This window comes from Gymnogyps californianus, chromosome 19 (genome assembly GCF_018139145.2).
Source record: "Gymnogyps californianus isolate 813 chromosome 19, ASM1813914v2, whole genome shotgun sequence".
Taxonomy (NCBI): domain Eukaryota; kingdom Metazoa; phylum Chordata; class Aves; order Accipitriformes; family Cathartidae; genus Gymnogyps; species Gymnogyps californianus.
Window position 1 is genome coordinate 11,801,022 of NC_059489.1, and position 21,262 is coordinate 11,822,283.

Consider the following 21,262-nt stretch of genomic DNA (forward strand, 5'->3'; position numbering starts at 1 on the left):
TCCTTTGTGTGGGAAACTTTGGCTTCTCTCACATAGGATGGGAGGCTCCCGAATCGGAGGTGTCCATGGCACTGCGGATTGGAGCCTCCCAGGCTGGGATGGGAGAGCGAGTCTGGATATCGGTTGATCTTTTATTAAGGTCAGGAGAGGGGTGCAGGATGAGGTGTGCACAAAGGCACTACTGTGTATGGCTTTGCAAGAGCCAATCCTGCCTCCTTAATGGATAAGACGGCTTTGAAAGAGCGAGTTAAGTGTGCCAGGGTATAGGAAGACTTTGTGAGGGGCTTTTCTAAAATCCCACACAAGAGGCTGTTAAGGAAACCTGGTAACCAGAGGATAAGAGGCAAATTCCCATCTTAAAACCAGCCTCGGGTAGCAGAGACAAAGAGTTTGAACCCTGCAAGGTTTGGCATGTGGGGAGGTGAACAGCGCCTGGGGCGCAGTCATAATTAAAAATAATAACGTTAAGCACTTTCAAAGCACTCGGTAAACATGATTAACTAATTAGTCAACTCTTTACTAATTAACCAGTCACAGGACTGGTGTGGCTCAATATGTTTAATGATCCGGAGAGCGGTTGAATAGCTAGGGGCAACGTCTGCAGAGGACGCGGTAGCTGCATAGGGGATTGACGGGGAGGCTGAGATGAGCTCACAGCGGGAACGGGGCTTGGACAGGAGGGGATGCTCACCCTGGGCATGGGCAGGGGCTGGACCCACTGATCGTGCTGAAGACAGAGCTGACCTCTTCTCCTCCTCCCCTGGCAATCCCCTCCCCACCTCTCGCGCTCCTCTCGGGATAGGGGACTCGCTGTGCATCTCCTGTAGACACCTGTGGTTAATGTTTATAGCTCTTTAGGCACAGCAAGAGGCAGATGGAAATTTTCAGATATAGCTGAAACCAGTCCAGTCTGAGATCAGGCTGAGCTAAATGTGAACCCCCCGAAATGCCATGTACCTCAAGCTTCACGTTAATGCTCCCCAGCACAGTGAGGATGAGTCTCCTCTCTCTTCCCTTCCAGTAAATCAAGAATTGGAGTAACACCAGTGCAGGATCAGGGAAAAGAAGAGAGAAGTAGGACCAGGGAGCCTCTCTGGTTGCCACTGCATTGCTAACTGGTCAGTTCCCCCACCCGTACCTCAGTTTCCCCAGGGCAGGTACTGTATGTGCGGTGCAATGTCACACCAGATGTCATGCTCAGATACCCTAGCATCGATTTGTTTTTTAATCAGGGCTGCTGTTGGAAGCTTCCCCACAAACCGAGTGAAAAACATCTCCCCAAAAGACACATGGGGCTGGTTTCAACCCTACTGCTCATGACTGCCCTGCACCTTTCTCCCTCTGCGTGAGCCTTTGCTGCCTTCTGCCTGCACACGCTAATCCCAGCAGGTTGTTCTCAAAGATGCTTCTGGTGGCACCAGGCTGTCTCTGTTGCCTGTGACAGGTATCACACCCGAGGGAAAGCCGCTCCTGGCTGGCGGCTCCAGCATATCCCAGAGCCCTGCAGGGCACCTTCATGCCCCTGCCATGATCCTGCCAGTGCATGCCACCTTTTGGGGCTGAGTTTAAGTATTTCCTAGCTGTAATTTGGGCATTTACTCTCCAGGAGTCTCAGAATCCAAGTCGCTGTGTAATTAAACATTGCATTTCACAGCATCACAGATGCATCTAGAACAGATCTGTATGGCTGTGCCCAAAGCTGTTATTAAAACATCTCATCACACAGATCCTTCTTCCTCAGCACCAGGAGGAGTTTATTCCCTGCAGGAGGGATCTGCCAGGACCGAGGGAGCACTGTGCAGTCCCAGAGGGTGCTGAGTGGGCCTGAGCCATCAGTCTCCCAGTGCCATTTTTCCTGGAGTAGCTGGGAAGCGCTGAGCTTTCTGTGGGACCTGCAAACCTGCAGCACCCATGCACTTCACCCAGCGTTGATGGGATCACACAGTCCGACAGCATTTCAGCCACTGCTACAGCCTCTTACAGGACGCCTGCAAGAAAAGCCAAGCTATGGAGAAGGTCTGACCTCAGCGCTGTTCAGGTGGAGCTCCGTTGGCTGGATGGGCTTTTTGCATCAGATATCCCCAGCGAGTTGGGGAAAGGCACCCAGTGCTTTGCAGGGAAGACAGAGGACTGGGGCAGGAGCTGGCAGCTCTGCATGACGTGATGGTACTGGGTGCTCTGCTTGTGGTGATGGAGCATCCCACCTTGCTGGAGTCATCACAGAGTGCCTGAAAAAAGCATCCTCTCCGTTTTCTCCTAGCTGGCCCCTGGACCTTGAGAATGAAGGCCCACCACTGGACAAGCGGGTCCCAGCCGAATTACCAGCTTGCAGTTGTGGTAGTAAAAGTTTCCAACTGCAAAGACTTGATTCTGCAGTTACCAAGAGAGAAAGAAAGAAAATTCTCCCATGCAGAACAGTGTTTCGAGGTCAATAGAGAAAACCCTGCGGCCTGAATACCCAATCTGGGGAGACTCGGGAGCCTGGCAGGGAGGCTCGGGGTCTGGGTGTCTGCGTTGTCACACTTGTAGCCAGGTTACCATGGCTCATCCGCAGTGCATCCGCACCCCGGGGGTCTGCTTCTTGCCTGCATTCAATGGGCTCTGCTCTTCCAGCATTGAGGACAGTTGATTTGCAGAAGAAAAGCGAGTCCTTAGTGGTCCTGTCATGTCATCGCTCCGGGGGTTCACAAAGGAGTGTGGGTGCAGCCCAGAAAGGGGCTGCCTGTGCTGCCCCGCAGCCCCCAGCCCGGCCCGGGGACCGGCTGCCCGTGGGCATGCTGCCTGCTCCCCTCCCCGGGAAAGGGTGCTGCACCGAGGAGCAGCCAGACACCCACCTCACCCTGCTCAGCCGAGCTCGGACACAGCTCGGTCCCCTGGGTGGCCTCTCTGGGTGTCCCACAAAGGGGACCTGAAGCATGGTGGCAAGTGGCGAGGACACAGAAATGGCCACGTTGCCTTAAATTCATGGGTTCAGTGAGCATCACCGTGTGCACGGGAGCGTTTGGGTGCCTGGTGCCCAAGCAAAGGGAGCGCTGGGACCTCAGTGCCTTCAGAGACACGGGTCAAAAGCCACCGAAGCAGCCAGGAGGGACACGGGGACCCTGCTTTTTGGGGTTTTCTTCCCAAACGTTTCAGCTGAGACCCAGCACAGGGTATCCAGTGGGGCTGCTCAGGCTGTGGGTGCTACTCAGTCACCGCAGGACACCCCGGCTGCCCCGTTTGTCTGTCCCGTGGATGGGGACCCTTGCTCAGCTCTCTTTCGGGGCTCCCCTGCACCAAGCCCTGCCGGCATTTGCAATTGCGGGGCTGCTGCTGGGGGAGGGGAGTTGGGTGCTTCGGCCACGTCTGCCCACCCCCTCCCCTCCTCCCTGGGGATGAGAACTGAAATAAAAGGTCCATTTCTTTAGAAAGCCAGGCCTGACTATGGGAAGGGTCCCTGTATCCATGCAGCTCGCCCAGCCTCCCGCTTCCCTGTTTAGTAATCTCACTTCTGGGCCTGAATTCATTCAGACGTTGTGAAGGATTAGCTGACCTTTCTTTCAGCGGTTGGTAAGCTGGGGATGTTAAAGCTTCCCAAAAATTAAACTCTCAGGAGGCTGTCTCAGAGGCTGGGAGCCTGGAGAGATGCTCAGCGGCTGCGGCTGCTTCCCCAGCATCTGCCCCGGGGCAGGGACAGACCTCGGACTCTCCCTTCGTCCCCACCGAAAGCGCTCAGATCCATGCACAGCCTCAGCACCCGGCTGCACAGTCCTGGTGCGGGGTGAAACCAGCTGGTTTTCTCTCCTACGAGACGGCTGGGTCATTTTTTCTGTTTGCCATATGTGGGTTTCAGCATCTGCTTTTCCCCGCTTCTCTCTGCTGCCGTGAGAGGAAGGAGTAAGGGAAAATGTGAGCCTGTGAACCTGGGAGCGGAGGTTTGGGGAGGCGGGGGAAAGCTGTCTGAGAACGGACAATGCTGTCACAGCTAACAGGTGGCACAAGCTAGTAGGGACAAGCTGCTCTCGCCTTTGCGAGGGAGCGTTCACTCTGAAACCTAACAATGACTTGTGGCTTGGGTAGCATTTTGCTGCCTTAGGTCTCAAGCTGGGACTGAGCATGAGGATTTATTTTGAGCTCCCAAGCACAGACGTGACGGAGCAACATACAAAGTACTTCCCGCAGAGGTGAAATTGGGCATACGACAAGGCTATGCTCCCCTGACCAAGTGAATCTGATTCTCTGAGCTTCTCTTTGCTAGATGCATGGGAGATGCAGGAAACTCTCCTCTTTTTCCACATTTTTGCTACTAATTTTCCCCTGCCAGTGAATCTCAGAGCTGGGCACGAGCAGAAAGGGCCACCACTATCAAAGTGCATTTTATCTCCCTGCAGCCTGGGACAGAGAGCTGGCCCCAGGCACCAGCAAGGGAGGTGAAATTGCTGCTTCTCCCATTCGAGGACCCTGAGAAAGCAGCTGGAGCTGCAGGGGAGCTGCATGGCCCGTGCCCCACCGCCCTGCAAAATGCTGCGGGCTGCCTTTGGGGGAACCCTCCTGCTGCAAGGCGGGGTTGCAAGGACAACCCTGCACCCCGGCAGTCAGGGCAGCCAAACTCCTGGAGACAGCAGCTTCCCTGCTTGGTTTCAGACTCTCCCGTTCGGGGTTATGTTGTTGCATCTGGCAGATCAGGAGCAAATTCATCAGTGCGAGCAAAGCCCACATGCAGCCAAGCCTGACCTTCTGCCCAAACCCAGGCGGGGAGAACAAATTGCACAGAGGGAGAGCAGGGATTCATCCAAAGCCCACGGAAACCAGTGTTGAAACTAGAAATGATTTCTCCTCCTCCCACGTGCTTTCTCTCTCCATCTCATTGGAACTGAAGCCGTTTGCATGCAGAAAGAAGCAAACAAATCCAAACGCCGCAGCAGCAGCATCTGAGCCACACAGAAGCCTGACTCAAGCAAACCCATTGCTGTTCTCCTTTCCATCTAGTTAAACTCACTTTTTTTATAGAAGCCGTGAGGGGGGCGAGGGGATGCCTTTGTTATCCATGTAAATTGCTTGTTTAAATGGGCAGCCAACTTCTAACGGGGCTAATTTTATAGACGCTATAACCCGATGCGAGAAGTTTCTTTTACGACTCTCCACTCCCCCTGTCTCAAGCAGGAGCAAGGGCTGTGGCCGAAGCCCCGGGGAGTTTGCACAGATCTGCCAGTTCTCTGGCAGAAAAAGGCATTGGTAATTCAGAAAAATAAAACTGTCTTATGAGATATAAATTAGATTATTGCTCTGGGGAGATGAGCTGCTCTGCTCACCCACAGGGCTGCCGCCGTCAGATAGCATCTGTTGCAATTGCAGGTTCTTCCAGCCTGCTCGGCAGAAATGACCTCCCAAATATTTCAACAGCAGCTGGAGCTCGCACAAACACCCCATGTTCTTTCTACGGCTGAACAGCAAGTACTTGGTCTGTGCTAAATTGTTAGCTGGTGGCCCCATCTCCTCCAAGGACTCGGGGGGGGGGGTCCAGAGTCCCCTCGCTGAAGGTAGCAGGGTCCAGATTGTCACCTTGCAGCAGGCGCTGGAGGCTGAGCTTGTCTCTCTTCATGGGTTTGTGCAGTGCAAAGTGCACCCTTGGCACTAGATCAGCAATATTAATTGCCCATGAGAGGAAGCATATAATCAGCCTTCAATGCTGTATAATTACACAGAAATTACCAGAAGAAATTAATTCCAAAAGGTGAACATATGGGCCGCAACGCTGAAGCTGAAGCTGGATTTTGCCTCTGGTTACTGCCACTCATAACTGAGGGCAGAATCTAGGCCAAAAGTGTGTTTTCTAGTTCATGATTTATTGTACCAAAATGGAGCTGGTAATGAAAACCGTGCTCCACTTAATACACAGTCGACTTCCAACAAAAATGCCAGCAGGAACTCTTTCTTCTCCTTCTTGCGTTACAGCTGCCCGTCAGCAGAGGATCTACAAGCTTGGCTCTCCTGCCGCAGCCATGGGGAAGAGGCACCACCACGCCATGAAACCCCAACACTCACTGGCACCAGGCTCAGCAGACGGGCACCCCGCTGTGTCCCTGCCAGCCCCCGGGCAGCTCCGGACCCTCCCCTGCCTCTCCCCCATCTCCCCCATCCTCTCACACCTTCCCCCACCTGAGCAGGGCTGAGCCTGAATTGCAGATTATTTCAGCAAGCGAAAAATCAGGCTCTATGGCTACGTATTTTGGCACACCGGTCTCCAAAATACCCCCCACGGGCTGGCTCTATCATGCCGAACCTGCCCCACTTTGCTGCAGCATTTACGCACTCAACCCGAACCATGTGGGTGCTGAGCACCTGAAGCCGATGGAGCCATATGAGGTAAGAGCTTTGCTCCTTCCTGGCCCAACCTGCTGCTTCCTAGCCTTAAAAATGCCATTTTTTTGATGCATGCACGAAACAGCAGGACACCTCCCTCTCCTTGCTGAGAGCAGCAGGTGGAGAAAGCTCTGAGGAAACCCAACGGTGGCGAAGGCACCCTACAGCCCTTCCAACCCCCCCTTGCAAACACGGGGCAACCTGTGGGAAACCATTGGGAGATGGCCGAGTGCCACGGCTGAGCCCCTTCGCTGCAAACAGGAATTCATTTGCATGCCAAAGTTGTAGTCGGGCGCTTTACGACACGGTGCAAGCATATAAATGTATTTGAATCTTCAATATCGCCCGGCCGCGGCCCAGCAGCGCACTCCCCTTGGAGAAAATCCCTCCAGGGGGGTTGGTGGAAGAGGGTCCCAAATAAAAGATGCCCAAATGAAACCTCGGGTCCCAAGGGCAGCAAAATGATGGAGAGCAGAAACGCACCAAATTCAGGCACACGGCGTATCTGCGGCGGAGTTTTCCCAGCCAAAAACGTGCGTGCCAGCGACAACAGGAAACTCGCGGGCTGTGTGACAAGTGTTGTGGCCTCTCCTTAGCTCTCTTACTGCCTCAATGGGTCCCGGGTGACTCTGCAATCAAGGTCCCATTCAAGCCAGGAAGAGTCGAATCCCGGGGATATGTGTTAGGCCAGCACTTTCCACTTCTCTTTCAGTTCATGGACACCTATAAATTTTCCAGGGACAGTGGTACAGTACATGCCTCCGCTGCAGCCACTTCCACAGACTCCTTAAAAGTAGTCCAGGACCCTGAGAAATTCATTATATTAAGCAATTAACAGTGATGCGTGTGAGTTCATGGACCCTCTCGCTGCCAAGGACCAGAGTACAAACTACACCACCCCTAGTCAAGGCAAGCGAGTCAAATTATTGGCGATAAATACATTTATTCCAAATGTCAACCCACTTTACATTCCTTTATTTAACACAGCTGCTCTAAAGGGGTGCTGGAATAAAGGGAAAATAAAGTCTGTGAGTCTTCATGCCTCCCCGGTTCTCTCAGCAGAGCTGGCTGAATTCTTGTTGCTATTATTAGTGTTGCGATTGTTGTTGTTATTATTATTGTTATGATTATATGCATTTCATTCTCTTTTGGGTAATGAATAATTTATGACTCTGTCTCGATCCCCTTTCAATGGATTCACTATCCAGGGAGACTTGCTGAATAATTTGGATCATTCGTTTTCAAGTGCATGGGCTGCCGACAAATTGTTCGCTTTTCATTCCTGGGGACATTCATTGGTCACCCAAATCAGGGGATTTCTTTGGTCGCCCCAAGCACGTGATGGGCTGTCTGGGGTTTTGTCGGGATTTTTTTTTTTTTTTTTTTTTTTTTTTTTAATTGGGTGAAACTTTGTGAAATGGAGACTAACAAATAGCTCATTTTGGGGGGCTGGATTTCTGGAGAAATCAGTTTGCCCAATTTTTGCGAACATTTGGTGGTTTCGCAGAGGCTTGTGAAAAGCAAATGCTACAGAGCACATTAAACTTTATTTAACGATTTAAAGGCATCGCTATTTTTGCCGTTTGATTTGATCAAAACTATTATGCAGCTGATTATTAAGCTTTTGCTTACTCAGTGCTAACTAGAGAAATATTGCGATATTAGACCTGCTACTTTGTCTAAAATCCCGGGGGTAAGTGAATTTTCAAGACGATTGCATTTGGGGATCTTTTTGCCTTAAAATCAAATGAGCACCTGTATTAACCTGGCTGTGTCCACCAGGCTGGTTTGGGGACCCTGCAACGCCCTGATCCTGCACGCATGGTCCGTCCCACGAAAGCAGCATCCCCTCAGCCCCGGGCAGGCTCCGAGCTCAACAGAGACACGTCCCCGGGCACGCACACGGTGCAGCAAGGATGAGCACTGCTCCTTGCTCTGCTGCCGGACCACAGGACGGAGACGGTTGACACATCACCGCTGGTACCTGCAGTTTGTCTGGGAGGTCCCCACTTGGGCAAATCTCAGCAGATTTGCTGCCAGCTCCATGAAAATCATGAGGACATGCCACACTCAGCTGCAGAATGAAGCAATAGCAAAACTCTGTTGGTCCACAGACCCCCCTCGATCCTCCCTCTGCTAGGCTAGATGATGCACTGTGCCCAAAAATGCCGCGGGCTAAATCCAGGTTCACCTGGGAATTAAGAGGGCTGTGCATCACCGCTCCGGCTCAGAGCTTCCCGGCACGGTGCAGTGTGATTGCGACCCCGTAGGCACAGAGCATCCAACTCCCTGCACCACGATGGCCGCAGAGGACAACCTTATGGTCCGCAGAGCCCCGAGCCGGAGGAGCTCATCCCCTCCCTGCCCCGCACCGCCTGCTGCCTGCGCTGCCTGCTTAGCCCCAATTTACGAGCAGCGTGTGAAGGACAGACACTGGGCCGCTGGGCTGAACAATGCGGGAATATTAGCCGAGTTACAAAAACAAACAAACCAAACCCCGCCGGGAGCCCGTTTCATTTATCTTCTTTTGTCCAGTTTTGCTTCAGCGTGAAAGTCGCCCTTTCAAGTCCAGCAGTTGTGTTCCAGCCCCGGCGGGTAGCTGATCCAAAGCGTTACACTGAGAGCTTCCCAATGGCATGTTTGCACAGTTCAATTCATTTCTAAATATTCAGTGGAGTTTCCCTCCCTCCTACCCTCCCAGGACTTTTTGCCCAAGAGCCGAGGGTGTAAAGTACAGGGCCGGGGATACTGGTGCACAGAGCCTTTGTGTGCAAACACAAGCTGCTGTTTGTATTTGCCTTCACACTGTCAGAGCTCAATTGTGTGCGATGCAATACTGGCTACCAGTCTGCTTTCAATATCCGCTCGGCCATCCCTGCTGCCAGAGAGACGCTCCCCCTCCCCGGCCGCTTTGAAGCAAAGTGATTTAATTTCATGAGACTTTCGGTAATCACGTTACAATCTCCAACATTAACCAGAACTGACTCCCTATTGCAAAAGGGCGGGCGGATGACCGAGTAAACAGCCTGTCCTGGGACAGCCTGCAACGCCAGAGGAAGGCAAAATGCATGACGGCTGCCTGCCTGGTTCTGCGCCGCTTATCAGATGAGGATGGAAAACAACAGCCTCTTGCCAGCGCCAGGAGGGAGCAGCCGGCTTTGGCCATCCCGAGGATGCTCTACGGGCTGCTCTGCTCATCTTGTGCACCAGGATGGCTGATTTTTAGAACCAGCCCTTTTTCTCCCATCCATAGCTCAACCCATCATTTACCTTCCTTCTTCCCTGTTCCATTTACAGTGTCCTGATACCTCTTGCACGTCCCCCAGGACTGGGTTTGCTTCTGGGACAGGCTCCTTCTGGTTATGCAATAATACATGCTGCAGTGGCCAGTGGTCCAGGAAGAGCCGGGGCCCCCCTGGATGGGGAGCGGGGTCTAGGGAAGGTCTAGGATGAAGAAGAGGAGGCTGAGAACAGGGAGATTCAGATCTCACCTGCCCACGCTGTATCCCTCACCCCTTCCCACCTCCCTGCACATGTGGCTCAGTCCTTCCCAGAGCATCTCCTGACCAAGCAGAGATCATACGCTAGACCCTGAAGGAAAGTACTTCTGGGGCTGTGAGAGCAAACCAAGGTGCTGCACCAGGCTGCCGGGCACTGAGCAATCCCCAGTGGGTGTAAAAAAATCCCTTTTTCCGATCAGATGCGCTGTCCTTGCTCTCTCCATCCACTGTGGCCTGACTGCCTAAGATTGCACCCTACGTACCCAGATGGCTGACACTAAGGGACATTAATTCACCCCACAGAGCTGCCATGAAAATAATCACACTCAGTCAAAATGAAGCACAGATCACAATGATCCACGCGGCGCTGCAGAGTGCAACCTGGTAGGGATCTGGGTGATGGATGGCTCCGAAATACCACAGGGAAGATGACATGGACTCCTCATCCATCTTTCCATCCAAATCTGTGAACTTGGAGTACACAGGCATGTGTAAAGCTGGTGATCGGGGACGGAACAGCTGGGCTTCGCCTCGTGCAAGCTGGGAGCTCGCAGACCCAGCATGGATATGGCACACAGCCTGGAGAGCGAGCGCGCAAAGCAGGGACTGCTGAGCCGGCAGCTCTCCTCCTGCGTTTCTTCTCTAATTCCTACCTGGGACAGGGGGGGAAAGAAATCCCCCCACTCCCTAGCACCCTGAGAAATTGGGAAGCGCTCTTCCCACTCCATCACGCACCATTGTTGAATCTGTGTCTACTTCTTTGCCATCAGAAAGCGTTTCCCATCCCAGCAGCTCCCCACAGCAGGTCAACAAGAATAAATTTGCTGTAAAACAAACCCGCAGAGCCCGGCTGCTCACAGCCTGTGTCAGTGCCCCGGCTGCTCCTGCCCTCACGTCATTTTTGCCCTTTTCTAGGTGAATTTGGGGGTGCTGGGCGTAGGCTCCTGGCTCTCCACCCTCCTTTCCCCAAACAGGGGAGATGCGGCAGCTTTGACCCTCAAGCAGGGAGCCCCAAGGCTGCCCCACCCGCACCGGCATTCCCGCTTGCCTGCCCACACAATCTCTTTCTCGCTGCTCATTTTTGGCGGAAGATGGCAAAGGTCTCCTGGGCACATCCTTCACCGTTACCGCCTCCTCCATCCCCAGGGGCACATCACAGGAGCAGGGCCAGGGGCTGTGGCTCCCCACGCAGCACCCCAGGGCACCCTGTCCCTGCACCAGGCTCAGTGCAAGAGGGGATCCCTCTCTGGGTGATACCACAACCTGGGTGACAACGGCCGGTGAGCAAAGCCAGAGGTGCCTTCCAGCCCGTAACCTTCCGTGAAATAATTTAGAAAGACTCTGTGCTTCCAAGAGAGAGTGAAATAGAGATTTCTTCCTTCCCCAGCCACTAACCCTCTATCAAGGAGGGAAATGCAGATACAATTTTCAACCCTCCCATCATTCACAAGACACTGAAAAAGTTTGAAAGGAAAACTCCCGCTTGCACCCTCCCTGCTCTCACAGCTGTGTGTGCGACATGAAACCGGGCTCTTTCCCTATCTATTGCTTTCTTTGCTTGCTGCACTCCCCAGCGATGCAGCAGCCACTTTGCACAGGAGATGCATGTTGTGAGCAGCAGCAATTTTGCGCCTAGTTTGCACTGTCGATGCAGCAGTCCCTCCAGCGCCAGCTGAGACCTCGGGGCGCCCAGCACCATCCCCACGGAGCCCCAGGACAAAGCAGTCTCTCTAGCCATAGTACTCCATCAGTTTTTAAACTCCAGTCTCCACTGAAACCAGTGCTGTTCAAAACAAATCCATAAATCAAGCTCCCAGCTGAGCTGTGTGCCTCCTCCATCCCCGACCCACCGCTGACATGGGTGCCTGTGCTCTCCCGGGTCAGAACCTGTTTCTTTAGTATCTACCAAAAAAAAAGGCAAGATTTTTTCCTCCTCACCAGTTAATCCTGTGCCTTCTGCTGAGCCTAACGCAAACTCCCAGCCGGCGTGTGGCTGAGCCCCTTCATGCCATTGATCTCTGCTGCAAACACGGGCTGCTCCCGCCTGGGACGGAGTCAGAGCAACCGAGCCCCCCGCTCCGCTCCCCCCAACAGCCTCCACGGCCGCACCGGCTCAGAGCAGGAAAAGCCTCCCTGTCTCCTTATCAGTCCCCAGGGCATCCTAATCCCCCTATAAATGAAAGCTATTATACAGATATCTTTTTAAAAGCCTGCCCGTCACTTCAGCCAGGCAGCCCCGTCCCAGCCATCAGGGGATTTTTTGGAGCGTGGTTAGCGGGGGTGAGACACTGCCACCGGACAGAGCCGGGTTTGCACCAGGCGAGGATCTGGCCTGTTTCTCTGCGAGCTGCGCTTTGATTCCCGCTGAGGCGCAGAGCTGTCTCCCCCGTAACCGTGGGCTGCAGAGCCAGGCTGAGCCCCGCAGCCGTGCCAGGCTCCCCGGCTCTGCCACGCTGCCTTGCGGGAAGCAGCGGGGATCTGGCAGGGATGCTCGGGGAGGGGAGCTCGGGTCATGCAAAGGAAATGTCCCCCGCTGATTGCAGCGGCAAAGGCCAAACGGCAGCCGCCGCTCCGGAGACACCCTGGGGACGAAGCAGAAGTAACTGCTGGGCTCTGCCACTGCCGAACCCTTTCCCCAGGTCTAAGCTGTCTGTGCGGGCTGATCCTGGCAGCAACACCTCTGCCTCCCCTGTTGCTGCCTGAAAAATCGGGGGGACTTGTTTGGTGCAATCATGAACATACCACAAATAAATGATCCGGGTGGGGTTGAGTCTGGGGGCTGTAAAGCCCCCCTGCGTGTTGAGGGCTCAGCCCGGCTGCAGCGAGGGCCGGTGTGTCCTGCGCCGCAGGCGGCTGTGTCAGTGCTTTCTAGGAGAGGTCGGATGTGGTAGCTGGTGGGTCCTGGGGCTGGCTTGGGTTTATTTCTGCCATTTGACAGCAATACGGGGCGAAATGATGTGCAACCTCTGCAGTGCTACGAAGGTAACCAGCTGGTTCCAGTCATCCTGATCCAAGATCTTTGCCCTGCATGTCCCCCAAGGCAAAACTGGCTGGGGAAGAAACACATCACAGCACCCCAAAATCCTCCAAACATTCCCCAGGAAAACTCTGGTTGCACAGCCCAACCCCAGCATGCAATAGCCCGTAATAAGCACAAGAGCCTCCAAAAACACTGTACCAAAAAGCAGGGCATCCCAAAAGGGAGGCAGAAGAGACCTGGGGCCAAAGAGGGCAGCAACCCTCTGTGGTCAGAAAGTCTGTCTCCCATCCCCGAGGATGAAGGGAAGACACATTAAGAATATGAAGACAGGCTCACGTGTCCTGGTTGCCCCCACTTCACGGGCCAGGTAGGAAAAGCAGAGCCCCAGGAGTGTTTTTACAAGCAGGATCCCTGCAGGCAGCGGAGATTCAAGAGCCCTCACGTGCTTCTCGCTCCGTCCTCGGAGAGGCAGCACGTCCCCCCGGACAGTCACGGGGAGTTTGCCGAAGCGAGGACAGCGTAGGCTGAATAAGGATGACATGCTTTGGCCCAGAAAGAGGAGGGCAGAGATTAGCCGTGGACAAGCTCAAGGGAAGGCAAGTGTCCAACCCAGAGTGCCAAGCCTGGTTTTGTTTTAGCCTTAACTGCGCTTTTTGTTTGTTTGTTTGTTGGTGTAAAAACCTTTCTGTTGGAAATCAGTTTAACTTTAAGCTTCCTGAGAATAAAAGCCTGTGAGAAAGCTCTGCCCATGCAAGGCCCACTTGGGAGGCTACAATGGGAGTCTCAGCAGCTTATGGGCCCATATTTCTATGGCTACAGCACCCATCTGCTCAGCAATACAGTGTTACCCACAGCTCGTGCAATTCCCCATGCAGAACAACCCACCGGGAGCTGAACCAGGGCTGGGGTGCAAAGGACCTGCGGCTCCGTGGACGGCACATGGTGCCACGAGAGGTCCAGCCCGCACAGGGTCCGTTCCAGTTGCTGGCTAGTGCCACGTCGCTGGCGAAGCTGCCCCAGTTGCAGTGTTTCCCTAGACACAAGGATGCTATGATACTGCTTCACGCCTTTCTTACCCCAAGTCCAAAGGATTTTGCACAGCCCTCCTTTACTCTCTATAAATGGGGAAACTGAGGCACAGGGGGACAAGACAAGCCTGGATATCAGAAGTTATGACTGTTCCTAATATGCTCAGAAGGTAATGGGTAGTATCAGCACACAGCAGCTCCGAAATCCATCTGTCAGCCTTGCCTGGCTGGCTCAAGCTAGGGACATAGTCGTGCTGTGCTGCCCAGCCCCAGGCAGCAGCATCCGTCTCAGATGGGTGGAGGGTGCTACACCCTGGGGATCCTCTATGGGCACCCTGGAGATCCTATATGGGCACCTTGGAAATCCTGCTCCGAGCCTCTTTGGTCAGATAAGAAGTGTCGCTGCTTTACAAGGTGAGAAAGGATGCTTGCAACCTTCCCCGTCCCTCTGGAAGAGATAAGCAGGGTAAACGCCAGGGACACTCAGACTCCCCGTTCTCCTCACAGAGGGATTTACCAAGCCGCTTAAGTCCTCCGTCTGACTCCCATCCCACCCTGGTGCCAGGAACCGAAGGGGAAGAGGGTGCAGTGCATGTGCCCCTGCCCAACCAGGTCTCTGCCAGCTCTGCTGGTCCTACCTCCCGCTCCACTTCCCACTCTGCTGCAGACAGAGCTCTCTCTTCCTCTGTCCCCTCTGAGACGGACCATTTGCAAAGCCCTGAATCACCGCAGGAGAGGAGACAACAGCAAAAAGGACATCTCCCACCAGCCCAGTCCTTCCTGGCCTGATGGGTGCTCTCAGCCACCATGAACCGTTGTCACCCATCGGTGGCCCCAGGACTTGCCCTGACTCCCGGCTCTGCTGCGTGCTCCCGGGATGCCTCGACCCTGCAGACAGGCATTGGGGGCTGCTCAACCGGCCAAGCAACGGCTGCAGGCACGCTCCGAAGCCATCAGTCACCACCAGCTTGACTCCTTGTCCCATTCAGAGGCCAGGGGGAATAGGGAGGAACCATCTCGTAGGGCTACCCAACACCCCGCTGTGCCAAGCCTGTGGAAAACGGTTATGGATGGGATGAGAACCATGGAAGTTTTTTTTAAGTGGAGATGATAAATTCAGGCTAAAGAAAAGGGATCACCTAAATTTAGTAAGAGACACCAGGAACTACCTGAGAGGAAATCCTACAGTCCTTACATCCCTCTGCAGGACCAGAGTGAGAAGAGCTCGCTGCTGTGGAAGGATTGGATTTCCCTGGATGTGGTGCGGTGGAGGGGAGCGCACCGGCTGTTTTAGTAAGCACTGCCCTGCAAATACCTCCCTGGTCCGCCACGGAGATGATAAAGCCCCAGGTTTGTCTGGAAGGAAGTTTTTCATTGGGAGTGTTTGGCAGGCTCTTTTCTGGCAGTTCCTGGTCCCCTCCTTGTCTGAGATGAAGTTTCCTTTTAGCTGCAGGAGAGAGTTGCTCGCAAATCGCTCTGACATGAGACACATCCCAGCCTGGGAACCCTACTGCAGCGCACGCTGCGGAGCAGAGCCTGTCTAACACCAGGCTTCGCACGCAGCTTGTGCCAAATCCCGTATCTGAAAACACAATATGTTTCCTTTCTCTCACTGCAATCGCACTTGTTATTGTTAAACACTCTCTAGGCATCACATAGGGCCAAAATCCGAGAGGCGCCCAGCACCTGCAAACACCGTTGACGTCAGACACACGTGCAGGTGCCGGGTGCATCTCCCGGCCCCGCGGGGGAAAGGGCTGCGAAGCACCAGAGCCGGCACTGGGAACGGGGTCTGGAGGTTGTTCTCAAAGTGCCTGTCAGCAGGCTGCAGCCTGGGTTTGTCTAGTAGCGCTTTCTCCGACCAAGGCAAATTCAAAGATATTTTATGCATACTAAAGGGAGTATTCAAAAGCAGTGCTTGTCCATGTTCATTTCCAGCACTCAGAATAACACCGCAGTTCATGAGAAATAGTGGAATGGTGTCGATTGCATTTTATTGATGTCGCTAAATCTGGTCGAGGCCCCTGCCTGCATTTTCATGTGTCCACACAAGCTCACCAGCACTTGAGCTCTGACAACATTTTAGTTCAGGCCTTTTCCAGCTGCAATCTCCTCTCACAGGGGAGCTGGAAGCTTCATCAGGACAAACCGGGTTGGAGACGCGGGGCTTGGGCTGGACCAACACTGAGCAAATGGAGCCGGCCCGGCGGCGCTGGAGAGAGGGAGGATGGAGAACAGACCTCCAAGCTTGTCTCCAAGCTGTGTCCTCCCTGGAGCATGTTAGCTCCCAGGCGCCCGCCAAAGCTGGACTGTAAGGCCAAGCTCTACGTGGATGAGTTATTTGCCAGGTAAAGCTGATGGGAACCTGAATCTGTAGAAAGCTCTGCTGGCCGGGCTCCTTCTGCAGGAGCAGGTCTCTGGAGAACATCTCCTTGGGCCAGGCCCTGTCCTCTCCGTGTGCGGTGCCTGGCCTCTTGCAGGCAGCAAGAAGTGATAAAGAAAAATTAGATCTGGCTGGCAAAAAACGTTCCCGTGGGAAATTTTGACTTTTTGTCAGAAACTCCAGCGCATTTCTTTTTCAGCCCCAAATAAGCATGAATAGGAACAAAGATTCGGTTTTGGCAGGGAGAATGGGCTTACCAAAGAAAACACCCAAATTTTTAAGCAAAGCAGACACATTCTATCATTTTTCTCCCTGGCTGAAAAAAAAACAATTTTCCAGAAAAAAGAGCAAATTCAGTGAAAAAATTGTAATCAGTTCTCACACCACTGCCTGGGGCAAATTCAGCTGATTTGGCTAATTCACCTACCCCCTCACCACTGCTGCTCAGGAGGGTCTGGCCTCCTCTGGCTTCCCTCTCAAGCGGCTGAAGATCCCTCCAGCGTGCAGCCGGCAACATCACCACCAACTCACCGCTCGTCCCCTGCCTCTGCCCGGCGAAGGCTGGGTCCGTGGCCCTCGGGTGACCGCAAAGCCTGACTTTCTCTCTAGGTTTAGGAGAAAAACCAGGGTGGCCCGATGGTCATGAGCAAGTGGGTGGGAGCTGAATAGGGTTATTGTGATCTTTATCTAGGGGGATTATTCCAGGCAGTGTGGGCTTGGCAGAGCAACGCAGTTGTTCAGCCGTGGTTGGTTTTGCAGACTGATAGGTATGGCCCCAGGGAACGTGCAGCAGAAACGGGCTGGGCAAAGTTATTTTACAGTAGCTTCATCCTTGCAAAACATTCACTTCCCAGCGAAGTGGGCGGAAAAGGAAAAACTGAGTGGTTTTCCTTTGCAGAAGTCTGACACGGCTAGGACTGGGCACAGTCTGAAATGCAAAGCCTGGCACAAAAGTCACACATTTTACTGGAAACTGGGAACTTGTTTCCTTTTTATTGGAAGTAAATTGGAAGGGAGAAGGACGGTAACTGCACAGGGCCTGAACTGCATAATAACTGAACAGAAGCATTTTCAGGAGCACTTCAGGACCCTGCAGCGCAGACCGAGGTTCCAATAGCACCCCGAGATCGCACCAAATTTTAGGGCATCGCCGATAGCGGTAACTCTCTTTCTGCATGCAGGGAACTCGTCCCTGCCTGTGAGACGGGACTGAGGCCTGGGGGGAGCTGAGCCCCTCCTGCTGCCCTGGACCTGCTGCTGAGGAAGAGGCAGCGCTGGGCCCGCCCTGGGCCGGCGCTGGGAGAGAGTCAAGACGCGGAGTCCCATCCCCGAGAGCTGCCGGGCAGAGGGACCCCGCCGGCACAGAGGAAAAGCAAACCCGGAGATGAACCCCGCTCGGCGCTGTTGGCACATCCGAGCGGCACCCACCTCTTTCCTCCGCCGGGAAACGGCATCTCCCCGCCGCTTCCCCCCGCTGCCGCCGCCGCCCCGGGGCCGCACCCGCTCCGCCCCGACGTGAGCCGCAGCCCGGCGGGGAGCGGAGGCTCCGGACCGGGGCAGGCATCGCCGCCAGCCGCCCGTTGCCGGGACCCCCGCACCTTCCCCCCGGCGCCGCCACCGCGTGTGCGCCGGTGCCACCGGGCTGCAGGACCGGGCCCCTCTCTCCCCACCGGGTAACCCAGGCTTGGCCGTGCCTCGGTGTTGAAGGAGCCGGCGAAGAAATTGCGCTGTCTGCAAGGGACACATCTGATTGTGATTTGGGGGAAAAAAAAAGGAGAAGGAAAAAAAAAAAAAAGCCCAACCCCGGCCGCTCGGCGAGGTTTTTTTTCCTATCGTCGGAGCTGCAAGTATTTTGGAAGACGGAGCCGTGTTTTCCGTGTAAACAAGGCGGCGGCGGCGGCGGCGGCGGGCGGCGGGTGCCGGGACGCGCTCCGCGGGGCCGGGGGGTCCGGGCGCGGAGAGCCGAGCCGAGCCCGGGCGCATCCCAGACCCCGGGGCTGGGTCACCCCCAGCCCCCGGCGCACGGCTGATCCCAGGGGCTGGCACCGGCCCCCTAAACCGCGGCGAGGAGGGGAGCGGCAGCCCACGGGGATCCCGCTGGGGAGCAGGGGTGGGATGTGCGGGGACTCAAGGGGAAGAGTATCCCAAACCCTTCACCCTTGGCCACCCCGGGCAGAGGCGAGGGATGCCTCGTCTCCCCTCGGGGACAGCCCGGAGGCTGGGGCTTGCTTACAGCCAGGACGGCGCGGGTTTCTCGCCCGAGACGGAGCGAACCGGCTGCTCCCCGGTTCTCATTTGGCCCCGGGGCTCGTTCAAGTCCCCGCCGCCCGCCACCGCCCCCCGGGGCCGCCCGCACCCCCTGAGGATGCAGCGACGGGAGCCGCAGGCTTTGCCGAGCTGCCCTCCCCAGCGCCCGGCCGCCTTCTCCCTCCGGGACAACGGGAGCCCGTCGCCGTCCCGTCCGGGCACGGAGCCTCTCGGGCGAGCTGGAGGCTTTGCGGCGGGGCTCTAAGCCGGTGTCCCGGGGAAGGGAGCAGGGCTGCCGGCGAGCTCCGGGATCCCCGGACCGGACCCCGCTCCGTGCGCTGCGGGACCCCCGGCCGGGAGCTGCCCGGGACGGGAGACCCTTCCCAGCCAGCCAGGGCTCCTCAGCGCTTCTCTGGACACGAACGGTGTTTTCCCGGTCTCCTGAGTGTCCCTTCTCCCCTCTCCTGAGCTCCTTGGTGTCCCCTGCCCCGCGCTTCCGAGTCTCTCGCCGTCCTCTGCTCCGCGCTCCAGAGTCCCCGGTGCCCCCCGTCCTGCGCTCCCGGTTGCCTCCGTGTCCCCTGCTCCAAATTCCTGTGCCTCGCCGTCCCCTGCCCGGTGGTCCCCAGTTCCCCGTGCCCCCTGCTCTGCACCTCGGGGTGCCTCGGCGCTGTCACCAGTGCGCTCCCGGGTGCCTCGGTGTCCCCTGCCTTGCGCTGCCGGGCGCCTCGGTGTCCCATCCCCTGCGCTTCCGAGTACGTTCACATCCCCTGCTCCGCGACTCTGGGTCCCTCGGTGTCCCCTCCTTTGCCCTACGCTCCCGAGTACCTCAGTGTCCTCGCCCTGTCCTGCTCTCCGTCTCCCTGCGTGTCCCTGTCCGGCTCCCCGTGTCCCTGGATGTCCCCGCGCCGCTCGCCGTGTCCCTGGATGTCCCCACGCCTTTCGCTCCCTGTCCCTGAAGATCCCCTTGCCGGGTCCTGAATATCCCCGCGCCTTTCGTTCCCCGTCCCCTGCCGGGTCCTTCGCTCTCCCCTCCCTCTCCCTGCCCTCCCGGGGACCTCAGCGGCCTCTCCCCGTCCTTCCCCCCCCAGCGTCTGCCGGAGTGTCCGTGCCCGCGGCGTGGGACTCACCCACGCACTCGTTGGCCTCCCGGGCCGTCGCTCTCTGCCAGGGCCGGTCGTAGTGGAAGGGCTTGCAGCGGTCGCACTCGGGGCCGGCCGTGTTGTGCTTGCAGTCGCACACCAAGCTGTCGTCGCGGTCGCGGACGCAGCGCGACGCGTGGCCGTTGCACTTGCATCGCCCGCCGACCTGCAAGTCGGAGACGGCGTAGAAGTAGGAATCGCGGGCCAGCTCGGAGTCATCCTCGCTCTCGTCGCCGAAGGTGTGGAGGCGGCTGAAGGTCACCCTGATGTCGGTGGCCGTCACCCAGTCCTGCAGCACGGGCGAGTTGTCGAAGTCGTGGGCGGTGGGGCGGCCGTCCAGGGTGCTGAAGGCGATGAGGCCGCCGGAGAGGGGCCGCACGTCGGTGTGCGAGTCGGTGCAGACCGCCTCCTGCTCGTTCTGCTTGGTGATGGCGGCGCGGCTGGGCTTGTTGTACATCTTGCGGCACTGCGTGGAGTAGAACTGGAAGGGCACCCAGGTCTTGCCGTAGTCCATGGACTTGTGGATGGCCATGGACTCGGGGCGCGGCGAGCAGAACTGCAGGCTGACGTAGGTCACCTCGAATTTCTTGCCCAGGGAGAGGGTGAGGGTGACGTTATGGGGGTACTGGACGTAGCTGTCGGACTGCCAGCAGGTCAGGTTGTGCGGGTTGTTGAGGTCGGTGAGGAAGGAGGGCGGGTGGGCGCGCTTGGGGTCGGAGGCGTTGCAGAGGTGGCAGGAGCGGACCTGCTCCTCGCCCTTCTCCGTCACCACGCAGTACCGCGACGGCGGCTTCCCGCAGGTGCTGGACACCTTCACCTCCTTCCCGAAGGCCGAGTTGACGAAGTCGGGGATGCAGCGGCGGGGCAGCCCGTGCTCGTCGTAGCAGGGGTCGGGCTGCGCCGTCTGCACGGCGAACATGCTCACGCCGTGGTAGCCGCCGCGCAGGGGCTGCGCCAGCCACGCCGCCGCCAGCAGCAGGGCCAGCGGCCCCTCCGCGCCCCTCCGCGGCATCCTGCGCACCCTCCGCGGGGCCTGGGGAGAGGAGGGAGGGGAGCCGCCGCTTCTAGCGCGCAGCTCCGCGGGGCGACTTGGCCGACGGACGCGGTGCGGCGGCTCAGGGAGCCCGGAGCATCGCCCGCCCCGCGGCCGGCCCCGCGGAGAAAGGGGAGACCGCGGCGGCGGCGGCACCACAAAAGTGCGGCTGGCGGCGGGGCTGGGTCCCGCCTGCCTCCCGCCCCGGCTCTCGCACGGAGAATGACTGGCGGTCCCAGCCCCCGCCGCGTTTGAGGTCATGCTAAAGGAGTGACATCGCGCTCAAGGAACAGAACAACGACATCCACTGGCGGCTCAGCCAGAGACACGCACAGGCCTCGGGGAGGGCGGGGGGGGGGGATGGGGATGGGAGGGGGACGGAGCCCGCCCCGACACCGCGGCGATGGGCGCCAGCGCCGCCGCGGGGCTCCCGAGCCGCCCCGAGGAGCTGGGGAAGGGTCCTCCTTCTCTATCCCCCCCCCCCCCCCCCCCGCCCCTCTGTGCCCCCGACGGGGCTGGGGAGGCCAGGGCTGCCTGCGCCCCAGCAGCTGGGGATGCTCCGTGGGCATGGGGCGGGGAGAGGGGGGCAGCGGCCGGGAGGAGCCCCCCC

The 21,262-nt window shown here is 56.9% G+C and overlaps 1 protein-coding gene across 1 annotated transcript in view; it reads right to left on the reverse strand.

Annotated features, from left to right (window-relative positions):
* Nucleotides 1-20,631, reverse strand: part of NTN1 (netrin 1) — a 105,147-nt gene extending 84,516 nt beyond the window's left edge. Inside the window, exon 1 of the mRNA XM_050908415.1 lies at nucleotides 19,608-20,631. Within this exon, the coding sequence (XP_050764372.1) occupies nucleotides 19,608-20,631 (1,024 nt within the window). The remainder of the gene's footprint in view (nucleotides 1-19,607) is intronic.
* Nucleotides 20,632-21,262: the final 631 nt, after the last annotated feature.